The sequence below is a fragment of the Prionailurus bengalensis genome, chromosome C1 (genome assembly GCF_016509475.1).
Source record: "Prionailurus bengalensis isolate Pbe53 chromosome C1, Fcat_Pben_1.1_paternal_pri, whole genome shotgun sequence".
NCBI classification, from domain to species: domain Eukaryota; kingdom Metazoa; phylum Chordata; class Mammalia; order Carnivora; family Felidae; genus Prionailurus; species Prionailurus bengalensis.
Genome location: NC_057345.1, coordinates 80,890,528 through 80,905,140, shown reverse-complemented (window position 1 = coordinate 80,905,140; position 14,613 = coordinate 80,890,528). Strand labels below are relative to the sequence as shown.

Genomic DNA, 14,613 nt, shown 5'->3' with positions numbered 1-14,613 from the left:
CTTCCTCAATTCCCTTACCCATAACTGGAGCAGAACAGCGCGTACGACAAAGGGGGACTGCACTGCTTAACACAGAGGACATAAGAAAGGTCTTAATCCCGAGCCAGGAATTTGGGCCCTTTCCAACAAATGCTTGTTTTCTGCACGTACCAAGGCCACTGCCCGCCTTTCTGACCAGGACTGAGATGACCTCATGTGGGCAAACTGGAATTGTTCAGTGTTGCTCTCAGCTGAGACTTCCAATTGCCCCACAACATTTGTTCTTCCCTCTTCCTTGGGAACAGAACTTCTAATTTTTGCACTGCTCATGGCTGCCCCCAATGACACCGCATCTCCCGTCCCTCCCCTGAAGGTAGGTGTTGCCCGGTAACTAGGATGTGGCCAAGGGGGTGGAAGTGAGGGCCTGACTTCGGGAATTGGGGGCAGGGGCAGAGGGCATGTTCACCTTCCTCTCCGCCACCTTCCTAAGGGCTGGAATGACATGGTTGGAGCCCGAGTGTCTGCTTCAGCTACTAGATGGAAGCCAGTGGTAGAGAATGTCAGCCACAAGGTGCTGAAATGAAATGGAAGAAGGATAGTGCCCAGGTCCTTGACCTCTACAGGACCATGCTAGCACGGTGCCTCCTCCTTGCGAACTTCATTTATGTGAGAGAGAAATTACCTTATATCTTATTTAATTCACTGCTTTTTTTAGTCTTTTGTTACTCCCAAACTCATCCTGATTGATTACAGTCATGTACCTGGTTAACCAAGGATTCTTCATAGATAATTATTCTGAGTTCACTGCAGGTCTTCAGAAAGCTTCTAGAGAGCAACAGAAGAGATTGCTCCTAAGCGCGTCTGAGGCTGGAAGTGTGGGCTGTGTCTCCCAGGGATCCTGCTGACAATCTCGAAGCCATCTCCAATGAGCCTTCTACTCCAGAGGACAGAGAGGAGACCCCAATTTCCTAAGAATCTACGACACAGCAGTTCTCACATAGTTGACCAGAGCTGACAGGGGACCAAATAAACTTGATAAAACGGTAAGGAGTTACATTAGCCTTATTGATTTGACATCTGCTGTGGCTCTTATCTGTCTGGTGACAGTCCCAAAAAGCAACTTACTCTTTCGTACTCCCATCGTAGTGTGGATGTGGGCCTTATCCAAATCAAACACGGGAGTCAGAGATGATCCAGAACAGGGCCGCTCGACATGTGCCTGCGAGCCTAGCTGCGTGTCCTCACAGTTTGTTACTAGCCCACAGCGAGATGCGGAGCTTGAGCCAGAACACAGACCTACTGCTTGACTAAGCCCATCGTTTCCTTCTGGTGACTTCTTTTCCCCCACAGCAAGACTTTCTCCATGAGGGAGTGATATATATTCTGACAAAGCTCCTTACCTCATTTCAGACAGTACTTTACATAGCATTTCTTTGCTCTGTTATGGGGCTTCAAAAATATATAGTTTGCCCTACCTCAAACCAAATGAATCAGCATCTCTGAGGACAGGGCCCAGGCAACTGCATTTTAATAAAGCACCTTAGCTGACTCTGAGGAATGCCCGTGGTGGAAAACCATCGTACAGATATAACAGGAAGGTGGAGGATTCAGTATTGTCTTCTCAGGACCTAAGCAATGTGAACGTCCATCTGCACTTGTTTTAAACTTACGCTGGCTCTGCTGAGCACGCCAGACTCTTAACAGGGCCTTTCCTGGGCCCTTCTTGATTGCCCGAATTGAGAGGAGTTGGCAGATTACCTTGGACAAAATTTAAATCCAGAGACATTTGATAGTATTGTTTCCATAAACTTTTTTTTTTTTTTTACTGTTTATTTTTTTGAGAGAGAAAAGTGTAAGCTGGGGAGAGGCAGAGACAGAGAGAGGGACAGAGGGTCCAAAGCGGGCTCTACACGGACAGGCTGACAGTAGTGAGCCCGATGGGGGACTCGAACCCACAGACCGTGAGATCATGACCTGAGCTAAAATCGGATGCTCAACCGACCGAGCCACCCGGGTGCCCTGCTAATACTCTTTCTAGAGGCTTTTGTTCATGTTGTAGTTTTTTCAAAATCTCTTTTAGTCCTAACTGAATTTGCTCTCTAGAGAAACACACTCAGCTTCTTTAAAGCCAGTATAAAAAAGGAAAAGGATTTTCCTGCTCCCCCTCCCTCCCACGACAGAGCCCCTGGGACCATCACTGCTGTCATCAGACACCTCCAGTTCCATCGGAGGCTTGGTCCCTACAAAACAGGTCAATGGTTCCAAAATGGCAGGGTCTTCCACGCACAACTCAAAGGCAATGGAACCCTCTACCCTTACCTGCAGTTCCCAGGCTCAGCAGCACGGCCACCCAGAGGACCCAGAAGAAAATGAGGATGGCAAAAGTCCATAGTGGTTGGAACAGCAGGAATGGAGAGTTGCTGATGGCTTTATTTATGACTTGGAAAAGTTCGACTGTCAATTTTATTCTCTTTCTGAAGACAAAAATCAAGCTGAGCAGAACTGCCTGGAGAATAAGGGGTTAGAGAAAATTACTCAAAATAATAACAGAAAGGCTTAAAGCAAACCTTAATATTTTACTGACGTGTCAGCCAACAGCTCCTTTAAGATAGCTACTCATACTTTTATTATAATTAAACAGAAAAATATTCACATCCTAAGTGGGCATCTATTATGTGTTGGCCCCTGTGCTAGATCCTGCAGCTGTAACCATGAACGAGACACAGTCCCTATCAGAGAACAAGAGAAAATGCAAAGAAAGTCCTCTAGGGTCAGAGAACTGTCTTCTATCTCTCACCTCCTCCCCACAATACGCAAGATGCTCAGAGAATGCTCGAAGACTGCAAAAGGCAAGGGATGTAAGTATGAGGGAAAGGACAGTGGTTATGTCTCAAAGCAACCTTCTGTGCCTTCTTCTCTGCTGGTTTTGGCCTCCCTCCATATAAATTTCTTACTAAAGAAAGAAATCACCCTTTACCCCCACATCCCAGCCCAGTCATTGCCATCTCCTCATGCTCTTCACACACAAGCATCGGCACTGACTAGTCTCCACCTGCCACCCATACTCCCGCAACCTAACCTAGAGCACGGCATGTGAATCTCTGCCCATTCCTCTTTTCTTAAAACGGTCTCCTCTCTTGACCTCTGTGATTGTTCTTTCTTCTGGCTCTCCTCCTACCTCTTGTTGTATCTACAGTCTTTGGACTCCTTTTCCTTTGTGGTCTTAGCGTCTTTCCTAGAGGCTGATAACCTTCAAAGAAGAACCTCCAGCCTCACCTCTCTCTAGGTGCTAGATGAGTAAACACATCAGTTACCGGCCAGGCCGTGGACATCATACAGTGTCTCGAATTCATCCCATCCTGAACCAAGTTCATTATCTTCATAGAAGAATCTTCTCCTTCTTCTATATTTCCTATTCCAGTGGCCCTAATTTTTCTGGCCTCTCCAAGAGTAAGGATGGTTCTCCTCTTGTGTGCTTCCATATTATCCCAAACTTAGGAATTGTAGCACTCAGAATTTATACGGCAAATGTTTACTCATCTGACTTTCTCATTAGATTAAGCTCGCTGAGAGCAGAGCCGTCCCTTACTGTCAAGAACTGGCCCAGTGCAGGGCACAATCCCCATCTCCTGCATTCAGTTTCCTGACAGATATCTCAGTCTAACCTCCCCTCTCTTCCCAAGTTTATCAATTATCTCAGGTCTTATCAATTATCTGCACCCAAATAGCCACCTCCTTAGCCTCTGTCTTTAATTCCACTGGTCCCCAACCCCTACCCCTTTCCCTCCTCTAACCCACAGCTAAAGGGGTCTTTGTAAAGAGTAGAATCAATGATGTCACCTCCCAGCTCAAAATCCCTCCATGGTTCCCCTGAGCTTCTGGATAAAGATCAAGGTCATTATCACTACAGATAAGGAACTTCCTGGCATGGTCTCCTGTATCTGCCTCTCAGCCTTCTGCCAAAGGAACCTCCACAGCTCCCTCTTGTGTTCATGACAAGATACCCTTTCTCCTTTAGCCTTAGATACCCTTTCTCCCCCAGCTGGGCTGGGGCATTCCTGGCCCAAAGGATCTTACAATCCAGTGGAAGAAAGTTGAAGGAAGGTGGGATAAAATGGGAGCAGAGCCTCCTGACCCAGTCATGGGTGTCTGGAGGAACTGGGGAAGATGTCCGGACCCCTGTAAGTAGTAAAGGCTAAGCAGGAATTTCCAACTCTGCATTCTCGATGCCTACCACAATCAACAAAAAAGAGGAACCTTTTTTGTTTCACTTAAAATTTTCATGAAGCAAAATGATATGATCTTTAGGCAAATAAACTTGGCTTCTAGCTCCTGAGTGGAAAGCTAACATATGTATATTTAAATACATGTGTGTTTTACAAGTTATATATATGCATAAAATACTCCTCTCACACTCTAAGTACACTGCAAGGATGCTCACTAGAAGCGTAGAGTCAACTCTCAGCAGGGATCAGCATTACCTACTGGGGATGGTGCCGGGGGTGTGGGCCAGGCTGGGCTGAGCAGCAGGGCTGACTTACCATGGGGGCCACGTCCTGGCTTCACTCATCTGGGCTCTAAGCTGCAGGGAGCTGCCCTTCAGCCTGTGCTCCTAGGCTGATGCCCTGAGGTGTGCATTTAAGGCCATTTACCCTCTTTTCTCTATTGCTGCTAGCGCTTATAATAAAACTATTTAAATAATATTCATAGGCAGCCCCCATCTTCCCTGAACCATGTTTTCTAGTTGATTTGTGAGGCAGCTTCTGGGAACTCAGGAGACAGGAACATATCCCAGCCAAGTGTCCTGGTAGCAGACAAGGATCTCCCTGGGAAATCTTCACTAGATGAGACTTTCAGGGTCTCTGTTGGGCTCCAACATACAGGTCAGGGAAGAAGTGAGATGGGGCTCCCACGTGAGCAAGAAGGATGAGGGTTGAAGGAGGTGACCTTTCTCCTGATTCTATTCCCCTCTTGCTAATGTTGTTTCCCTCTTTTGCTTCTCTAGAAAAGTGGGGTAAGAAAGGCGGAGTGAGGGAGAAGGGGAGCAGCTGCTAACTCCTCTTTCCTCTTGGATACCAGCACTGAGGACAGGGAGTGGTACCTGACTAGGGGACACAGTATGACGTTCTCTCCCTGACCTCTTTCCCTCATCTTGTGCAGGGGTCTGTGGGAGCCAAGCTGGGCTGGCGGGGGGAGGAGCAGGTGGAAAGTGGTTTTCTCTTGCCCCATAGCCAGCCCAGCTTCCTAGCCCTGGGTCCCCTGTCAGGGAGCATGAGGGGTGGCTCTCTGTGGGAATGCTGAGTTTCCGTGGCAGATGCTCCCCAGGGAGGAGGGAAGTCCGTGGCCCTAGGGGAATCTTGTAGGAATATTCCCATTCAACAGATGAGGAGAGCCAAGCCTAAGGCCAAGACATTTCTGTGAGGTCACACAGTGGGTAGTGGGCCATGGGCTGGGACGTCCGCCTCAGACCGCAAAGGCTGGAATCTTTCCCTGTGCGCCAGGTCATGACATTGCTTGCTCTGTAATTTATCTAGTCATGGGGCAGGTGCTATCTGTGTATTGTATCTTGCTAGCTCTGTTGCCTAGTGCATGGCCCAGTGTATGACAGGGACTCAAGTACACAGCAATCAACAATCTAGGGCTCTTGTGAGGACATGCCCACCCAGCAGCCAGCACGTGGTGGGAACTCAGTAAGTAGCTGTGATAGGTGTGCCAAAGCAATGGCATATGAGCTGTGGTTCACTTCTACCCTCTATACCATCCTCTGAACAGTCCTCACAGACACAGGTGCAAACAGCCTTTCTTCCTTCACAGCCTCACCTCTCACCAACCTTAGTGAAGAGAACTTCCCCTGACTTTGGTGTCTGGTGGCCATTAATGGTTCAGTGTGTGGAGACAAAGGAAGCCCTGGGGAGGGCTAAGGGAGAAGGTACACTCTCCCCCCCAGCTTGGAGCTCTGCTCCCCACCCCCTCCTCCATGCCCAACAGCTCGGCACCGGCTGGGTTACAGGGGGTTCCTTTTTTCTCCAGCCTCCTTTTCAGGCCCCGGAGCAGTTATGGGCTTGGTCCCTGCCTGAGGCAGGACAAATCAGAAGCTTTACTTAATCACACACTTGCCTCCTGAGATACAGTTTATGTGAAGAGCACAAACCTGAAACCTCACTAGAAATGAGAAAATGTGAAGACCACCAAATAGGGGAACTGAAGGATCTCCTCAGGAGATAAGTGAGTTGTGAGAGAGTCTGCGTCTGCTGGAAGAATTAAAGGGCTTGTGGAAAACCTAGCTGTGGCTCATCCACAAAACGGTTAGCAAGCAAGACATAAGCAAGGATGGCCGTGGTTGCCTAAAATCAACTCCACGGCCCCTCCAGGGCCTTGTGATTCTAGCCCATTTAGTGCCACCTGGGGAGTGACCTCAACGGTTTGCAACAGCCAACCTCTCTCCCGCAACAACCAGTATCTGCTGCCTCCATAACTCCGCGTGTGCCTGCTTTCATCTAGGGAGCTCACAGAGGTGGCAGCAGGTTCTCTGAAAACCAAAATAACCCAGTGGCCAGCAGGTCTGGAAATAAAGGACTCTCTGTGTTCAAGGGCAGTGGGAGCTGTCACACCCTGGAGGGAGCAGAGCATCCATTGGCTGGAACGGGGAGTCTGCTCACAAACAGGAAAGAGGAACTGTCGTAAGTCTGCCCCCCTCCAGGGTCCACCTTATAGCTGCTTGGGGGTAAAAATGGTTCTACTGTATTCAAGGAAAACGAATCAGCACAGGTAGGAAATTAACCTCTGAGAGATGGCAGAAATGACTTAGAAAGAAGGTAAGGCCTTCTTTTTTCCTGTTTTTTGGAAGGTTTTGATTTATCCCTATGTAGGTATTGCAAATAAAAGAGAGAAAGTCCTAAACATGTATGTGTATTCACCATACTATTACGTAATGCATACTCTGAGATTAAAAAACAACAACAAAACCAAATTCTAGTTGTTTTTGGTTAAATTATTTGGATTTCAGAGTTCTAACGAGCTACTTGACCTCCTGCTGGAAGGGTGTCTCTTACCGTGATTACTGTAGATACAAGAGCAAACCCCAGCAAACACTTCATATTTTCCCTTTCTGTGTCCAATTCTATGCTGAGGTCATGGGTATAGTCGTAATACAGCCACCATAAGACACCACAGACAACTAGAAGGCAAAACACCAGGGGAATTCAGCACATGCGCGTGGGATAACCGCCTCCCCCAACCCCCAGCACTGGGTGGCCTGGCTCCGGCAGTGGGTCCCACGGGCCTGGGGCTTGATGTGTAACAACCGACCCTCTGAAGGAGCTGGGCAGGGGCAGGGTGGCCTCCCCAAGGACCGCCCAGACCCTCAGTGGCTGCTTGTCCTTGGGAGGCATGGGAAGGTGATGCTAGAACACAGGTGCATCCTGTCAGCCCAGCCTACAGACTGGGCATGGGCGTGAGCAGGGAGGAAAGTGCACGGACAGGACAGTGAGGGGAACAACATTAGAGTCCAAAGTCTAGACCTGCCCAGTGAGCTCCACTGGTGACAACTCCTGTGGGAACTGGGAGGTCGGCTTGGCGGTCACAAGACAGGGTAGACACTCTGATATTGCAACCGCTCTCTGTTTAAACACTACAACGCCACCTACAGCACCACCACAGGAAGGTCATGTTCGTCTTTACTTGTCCTAAGTGAGAAAGTATCCATCACAAGCTGTGGTGCCTGTCCTCCAGCATGGCACGCTATGCACCTGTGAGGCGTAGGGCTCTAAGTTGCTGAGGGCAGATTAAGGGGAATGAGACTCTACAGTCATATCGATTATTAAAAGTTAAAATGTCCCATGCCAGTTGGTAAATAGCTGCTGCCTTGAACTTCCTGTGTGCCCCTACCTCTCAGACCTCCTTTCCTGATAACTCTTGGATGGACCCACATTCCAGCCACAAAAGGGGAACCAGCAGGTACAGGAGAGGCTCTTTGGGACCCTCCCCAGCTCAGGGCCTGAGTCTTTTTAGACTGGAGCCTTTGCATGACAACTGTGGGGACCCAAGATCAATGGTTGATGTGGAAGTTCAGAAGACATTCTTTAAAAGTCTTCCACAAGACTTGGAGTCGTCTGTTAATGGTATGGTCACCAGGACCACTCTGGATTGGCAGGCCTGACTAAGCAGCAGCCGAGTGCAGCAGAGACAACAGATTGGCATCAAATTTGCTAATATCTGCAACACAAACAACTCCCTTTGTCCTCTCTGGGCCCAAGTTTTCTCATATTAAAATGACAGGGTTGGATGAGAGACTCTCTGAGCCCCATTTAGCTTAAAAGTGCCAACTTGGAAGTTCCGTACTTAATGGAAAGGCTTTGCATTTAATCAAAAAGAAATCAATCAAGTAGAAATACTTACACAGCAGTCCCGAAACAGTCAGTGCAATGAAAATGTGAACCAGAAGGGTGGTGATGAACCAGAAGGTGAACATCATGGCCAAAGACAAGGCTGAAAAATTAAGCAAAATATATAAACCCCAACAGCAACCGAGGTGTGAAGGTAATGATGGCAGGGCTTTAATGACTCCCAGAGGAGGGAGGACTGAGAATTTCCTTCAATCGCTAAATATCTTAAAGATCTACTAAAAAAAAATAACAAGACATACACAGGGTACTGTCTAAAGCATATATAAGTTCAGTCTGCTACAGTAAGTCAGTTTCTGAAATCCTAGCAATTCTTCTTTTATTAATTTTTTTTTAAATCAGGTCTTATTCCCAAATACCCAAAACGTTTTTTTAAGTCCAAATAATAATAATAATAATAATAATAATAATAATAATAATGGTTTATTATTGACCACACTTAACTCTTTTCACTTCTTATTTGGCTTATATAAAGTTTTAACTTTAAATGTTCTCAGGAATTTTTATTAAATATGAAAAATTAATGCCTTTAGAAATGAAAAATTTAAGGTTCCAATTATATGGTAAGCTGTATATGTAAAAAAAATCCGCATATTATTTTCCAGTATTTGGGGTTTTAAGCTTATGACCTTATGTTAAGTATTGCAGTGAGTTTATATATAATTTTACATTTTTCCTAAACAAGAGATCAGTATTACTTGGGGCCGCCTGGGTGGCTCAGTAGGTTAAACATCCAACTTTGGCTCAGGTCATGATCTCACAGTTTATGGGTTCAAGCCCCGCGTGGGGCTCTGTGCTGATAGCTCAGAGCCTGGAGGCTGCTTAGGATTCTGTGTCTCCCTCTCTCTCCCTCTGCCCCTTCCCCACTCATGCTCTGTCTCTCTCAAAAATAAACATTAAAAAAAAAAGAAATCAGCATTACTTACAGACACTTTGGTGTAGTGGTTAAGAATGTGGATTTGAGGATCAGATACATCTGGGTTGGGTCTCAGCTCTGCCACCTACTCTACTCACTGCCTGACTTTGGCCAAGTCACTTAACCTCTCTATGCCTCAGTTTCCCTTCCTACAAATGGTGACAGGATTCTGACAAGGCTTTAATGAGTAAAGTAAGCACAATGCCTGGCACATCTGGGTCCTAAGAAGTCCGGAAGTTACATAATGGTGATGAGTTAAGTATTCCCAAGTATGCAGGAATTAGTAACATTTTGGTAAGGAAATTAGGGAAAATCTGATGAGTAAACTGGCAAAATCATGGCTGATCAAAGAATTCCTTTCAACAAAAAGGTTGGGAAGCAGCCACTGGAGAAGGGGTAGATAACAGGCCACTACGACTGCCCACACAGCAGAATGTATCAACTTGTTCAAAGAGAAAGTCAACTCTTAAAGGGGCTCATCAAGTTGAAATGGGAAGTTAAAGGGTCAAGAGTGGGTAGCTGCTTCCAGAAATGCCCAGAAGAGGCATGTCACAGCTCAAGGCCTTGACCTGCCTACAACCCAAAGCAGGTGGTTGGCTACCTCAGGCCATTGCCTTCTGATGCTATTCAACACAGATACACACGCCTCCTACTCTTGCTCCCATGCGGCCTTCTAATCTGGCTTGCCTATGGGGAGAGGGCATTCTGGCCAGAAGACATGGCTTTCTGGTCCCCCTGACAGTTGTACTTTTCATGGCCAGTTAGCAAATTGGCAATATGTTTTGCACATCCATCCTTATGCAGAGCTGAGGACCAGGTACCGGAACATGGCCACTATGTTAAGACAACCCACACTTGGTGAGGCCTCTTGGCAGAGAGCCAGCTGGTGTCTCCCTAATTTTATTGTCCCCTCTCCCACTTGAACCTGAAACACTGAAAATCTTTATAAAGAAAACATGTGAACTTTTATCTTTAAGAGGCTAATTCTCATCGTACAACATACGCAAGTGCTAGAAACTTTGGCAGAGTCACTGAAAGAAAAGCAATTTAAAGTTACCTAATGCGAGGATACACAGACCAAGGACTGTGTCTCTTCCTGACATTATTCCACTTAGAATTTGATGGAGGGTGTCAACATCATTTATCAAAACAGATGCAAACAAGGAATAGCACTCGGGTGTTTGAGGGACGCATCTGTTAAACAAGGGGAAAGACTTGCTAAAAAGAAAAGAAGAAACGGCAAAGATATTTATTTAATTAGTTAACTTAAAAAAATGCTTATTTAAAAATTTCAACAACCAAGAAAGCATAAGATCTGCAGTAATAAAAAGAAGTTTAGCATCCTGTTTGCAGAATACACCTTGGAAAGCCAGGCAAGGGGCACCTGGGTGGCTCAGATGGTTAAGTGTCCGACTCTGGATTTCAACTCAGGTCATGATCTCAGGGTTCATACAATTGAGCCCCCCATCAGGCTCTGCACTGACAGCATGGAGCCTGCTTAGAATTCTCTCTATCTGCCCCTCCCCTGCTTGCTTTCTCTCTCTCCCTCAAAATAAATAAATAAACATAGAAAGAAAGAAAGAAAGAAAGAAAGAAAGAAAGAAAGAAAGAAAGAAAGAAAAAGAAAGAAAAGAAAAGAAAAATGAAAAGAAAGCAAGCTCTTTCTGTACGCTCTGCTACAGTAATTAGCTGATGCTCTGGGTGGGGAATGATGATGGGGACCCAGAGAAACTGGAATGCTACACTTGGAGAGTGACATTTCTGATTCTCCTGTCTTGGCCCTTTTTGGATACAAACTACCAACTCCAACACAAGAATGGCATTTAAGGAACTGGTAGAGATAAGAGCTGGTTTAACTGGAAGTTGGGTCAATGAAACTACCATTCTGTCCTCTTTGAGAAGGTAGGTGCATAAGGCTTGAGAGGCTTGCTATGAACAGAGTGGATAGCGAGCGATGAATATATGAATAAAGCTGTGGTTGGTAACTGCCTTGGGTAGATGAAAAAGCTGATCTTTTTGGGGTCCCTTCCTGAAACGTAAAAATGCTCAGGGATATCCATTCTAATGACTTAAAATTTTTTTAAATGTTTATTTATTTTTGAGAGATAGAGACAGAGAGAGAGAGAGAGAGAGAGAGAGAGAGAGAGAGAGAGAGAGACAAAGCAGGGGAGGGGCAGACAGAGAAGGAGACAAAGAATCCGAAGCAGGCTCCAGGCTCCAAACTGTCAGCACAGAGTCCGACACGAGGCTTGAAGTCATGAACCAAGAGATCATGACCTGACCTGAAGTTGGGACACTTAGCGGACTGAGCCACCCAACAGTGGAAATAATCCCAACCCAAGAAGCATCAAATTATCAGACACATTGCTAAAAACCAAGCATTTTTTGAAATGTGTGAAGATGAAACAAGGGAGAACCCAAATTCAAACATTTTGTATTTTACTGTATTATCATGAAGATAATATTGTAAATATTGTATTATCATGAAGAAAAAATGGCTTCTGAACTTTCTTTTTAAAAAAAAAATTTTTTTAACATTTTATTTATTTTTGACACAGAGAGAGACAGAGCATGAACGGGGGAGGGGCAGAGAGAGGGGGAGACACAGAATCGGAAGCAGGCTCCAGACTCTGAGCCATCAGCCCAGAGTCCGACGCGGGGCTCGAACTCACGGACCACGAGATCGTGACCTGAGCTGAAGTCGGACGCTCAACCGACTGAGCCACCCAGGCGCCCCGACTTCTGAACTTTCAATGAACACAACATAGAACATAGAAGAATCTTTCTCAGTAAGTCATAACATTACAGGAATAGTTCCTGACTCCCTGAATAGTGATTCAAGAGAAGAGTAAAACAACTAAGCAGTTTTTCCCTAGTTAAAAAATTTGAAGGTGTAATAGTCACATGGCTCAAGTTCCAGAAGGTACAATAGAATGAATAAATTGTGAGAAATGGCTGTCTCTTCTCTTTAAGGAAAATTATTTCTTCACAGGCAACTGTTGTTTTGGTTTATCTAGTGTATCATCCTAATTTCTCTCTCTCTCTTTTTTTTTTAAAGTAAACTGTACGCCCAATGTGGGGCTCAAACTCAAAACCCCGAGATCAAGAGCTGCATGCTCTGCTGGCGGAGCCAGCCAGGTGCCCCTCTATAAATTGTTCTAGAGACTTTAAAAAACATATGTGAGTATAACAGGAAATTTAAATGGAAGTCTATAGCTGAAGCTCAAAGATAATAAAAATTATACTCCAAAATGAGATGCCAGACCCCACCATTCTGGGCTTGCCAAAAACACTGTTTAGAAAACTAGGTGGCTTGTCCTTACCACCCCTATGTTCCACAGAGAGTATAAAAGGGTTGGGAGTTGGAGATTAGAAGAACATTTCTGAAAATAAACTTAAAATTTTGGAATAATTTTTGAGTTACAGAAAACTTGCAAAGATGCTACAGAGAGTTCCTGTGTATACCTCACCCACCTTCCCCTAACATCTTACATAACCACAGTACCTTTGTGAAAATCCAGAAATTAGCATTGGTACTATACTATTAACTAAACTACAGTCTTTATTTGGATTTTACCATCTTCCACTAATGTCCTTTATTTTCTCTTCCAGGATCCAATCCAGGATGCCCCGTTGCATTTAGTTGTCATGTCTCCATCGGTCTATGACAGTTTCTTAGTCCTTCTTTGTTTCCCATGACCTTGACACTTTTGAAGATTCATGGTCAGGTATTTGGTAAGTTGTCCCTCACACTGTACAATGTCCCTCATGTTTTCTCATAATTAGACTGCTGTTTTTGGGTTTGGGGGAAGAACACCATGGAGGGGAACTGTACTTTCCATAGAACCACACTGGGGAACATGAAGAACAACATGACATCACTGATGAAGTTAACCTTGATCACGTGGTTAAAGAGGCTGGTATCTGCTAGGTTTCTCCATTGGCATGTTACTATTCTATATTCTACAGAATATATTCTATATTCTTTGGGAGTGAGTCACTAAGCCCAGCCCACTCTCAAGGGGAGGGAAGTTAAGCAGGACGTATCTACAAATATTATTCGGGATTCTTTTGTAAAGATTTATTCCTTTGTGCACTCCTCCCATTTATTTATTCAATCATTTATCAGTGGACTCATGGATATTTACTTTGCTCTTGAGGTTATAATCTAGTATGATCATTATTTATTCTGTTGCTCAAATCATTCCAGCTTTGGCCACTAGGAGGTCCTTCATGTTGGCCCTGGGTAATTTTGACACACCCTGCCTTTTTTTGTTTCCTGGAGAACATTTTCACTTTCTGGCTCTGTAAGATAATGCCAAACTATTTTCCTTATCTAAGCCCTAAAATCAGTCAATACCTTGGAAAATGGTATTTAGAAACCAATATCTGGGTAGTAGGTATGCTCATTGCTACTGGGGCGTCACTGATCCTGGGCCCTCTTATAATCAATCCTCGTATGTATTGTCAGAATTGCTAACTAGTACTCCTGTGACAAACAAACTTGCCAACTAGAGCATGGTGCTTATGTACAGTTATTTTTGTCTTTAGCTCACGGTATTTAGTCACAAAGCTGTTTTCCAAAGTACTTAGGTCAGGTCCTTTTCTCTCTTTCCCCTTCAGTGAGGTTATGTCATATATTTGTATTAAGTTAAATTCATATGTCGTGGTCTACATGCTACCCTTAGAACTCTTGATATTTTGGTTGATTTTATTTTTTATTTGGATACAGTAAAGTTGACTCTCTACAGGCATTGGTAAGTACACTGAATCATGTAAAAGAGAAATTCTAAAGACTTTTTGTTTTTTGAAAGAGAGAATTTTCACATGAATCCATCCATGCCCCCCCTCCCCCAAGGGAAAGAAGGTGAGAGATACCACTCCTAAGTCAGATGAAAAGGGTTTCCTGGAAAACTCAGAGGGCTCAGATGACACCATGGGTTAAGGTCTGAGCCCTGGGAAGTGAAGGCTAGTGTCCTTGGTGTCCAAGACAGCTACAGAGAAAATTGTGGGGCCCTCAGCAGAAAGAAGCTGGAAGTGGCTGCTTAATGTCACAGGATGAAGGAAGACTTAGCAAATAATCAGCCAGAGCAGAGATGCATTTGACCATGTAAAGAGCACTGCAGCTGAGAGAGCCCCAGGGACAGGAAATCTCCAAAGAATCCAAAAAGTCTCTATGGAAGAAAGCTGGCTGGAACATCTCCCAAACCCAGAAAACTGGTACTTGTATCAGTCAAATAAGAACACCCCTATTCCCTCTTAATCCTCCTCACTTTTGCTGTGCCAGGCCTGAGAGTCAGAAGCCTGTCTCAGTGG

At 45.1% G+C, this 14,613-nt stretch overlaps 1 protein-coding gene across 3 annotated transcripts in view; it reads right to left on the bottom strand.

The window, feature by feature from the left end:
* SLC44A3 (solute carrier family 44 member 3) overlaps positions 1 to 14,613 on the bottom strand; it is a 110,718-nt gene that overhangs the window by 65,380 nt on the left and 30,725 nt on the right. For all 3 annotated transcript variants that reach the window (XR_006296665.1, XR_006296666.1, XM_043575624.1), the window contains exons 6-9: positions 10,355 to 10,515; positions 8,377 to 8,466; positions 7,032 to 7,156; positions 2,299 to 2,485 (exon numbers count right to left, since the gene is read on the bottom strand). Coding sequence is in view for 1 of the 3 variants with exons in the window: in XM_043575624.1 (XP_043431559.1) it covers positions 2,299 to 2,485; positions 7,032 to 7,156; positions 8,377 to 8,466; positions 10,355 to 10,515 (563 nt within the window). In the remaining 2 variants the exon portion in view is untranslated. The remainder of the gene's footprint in view (positions 1 to 2,298; positions 2,486 to 7,031; positions 7,157 to 8,376; positions 8,467 to 10,354; positions 10,516 to 14,613) is intronic.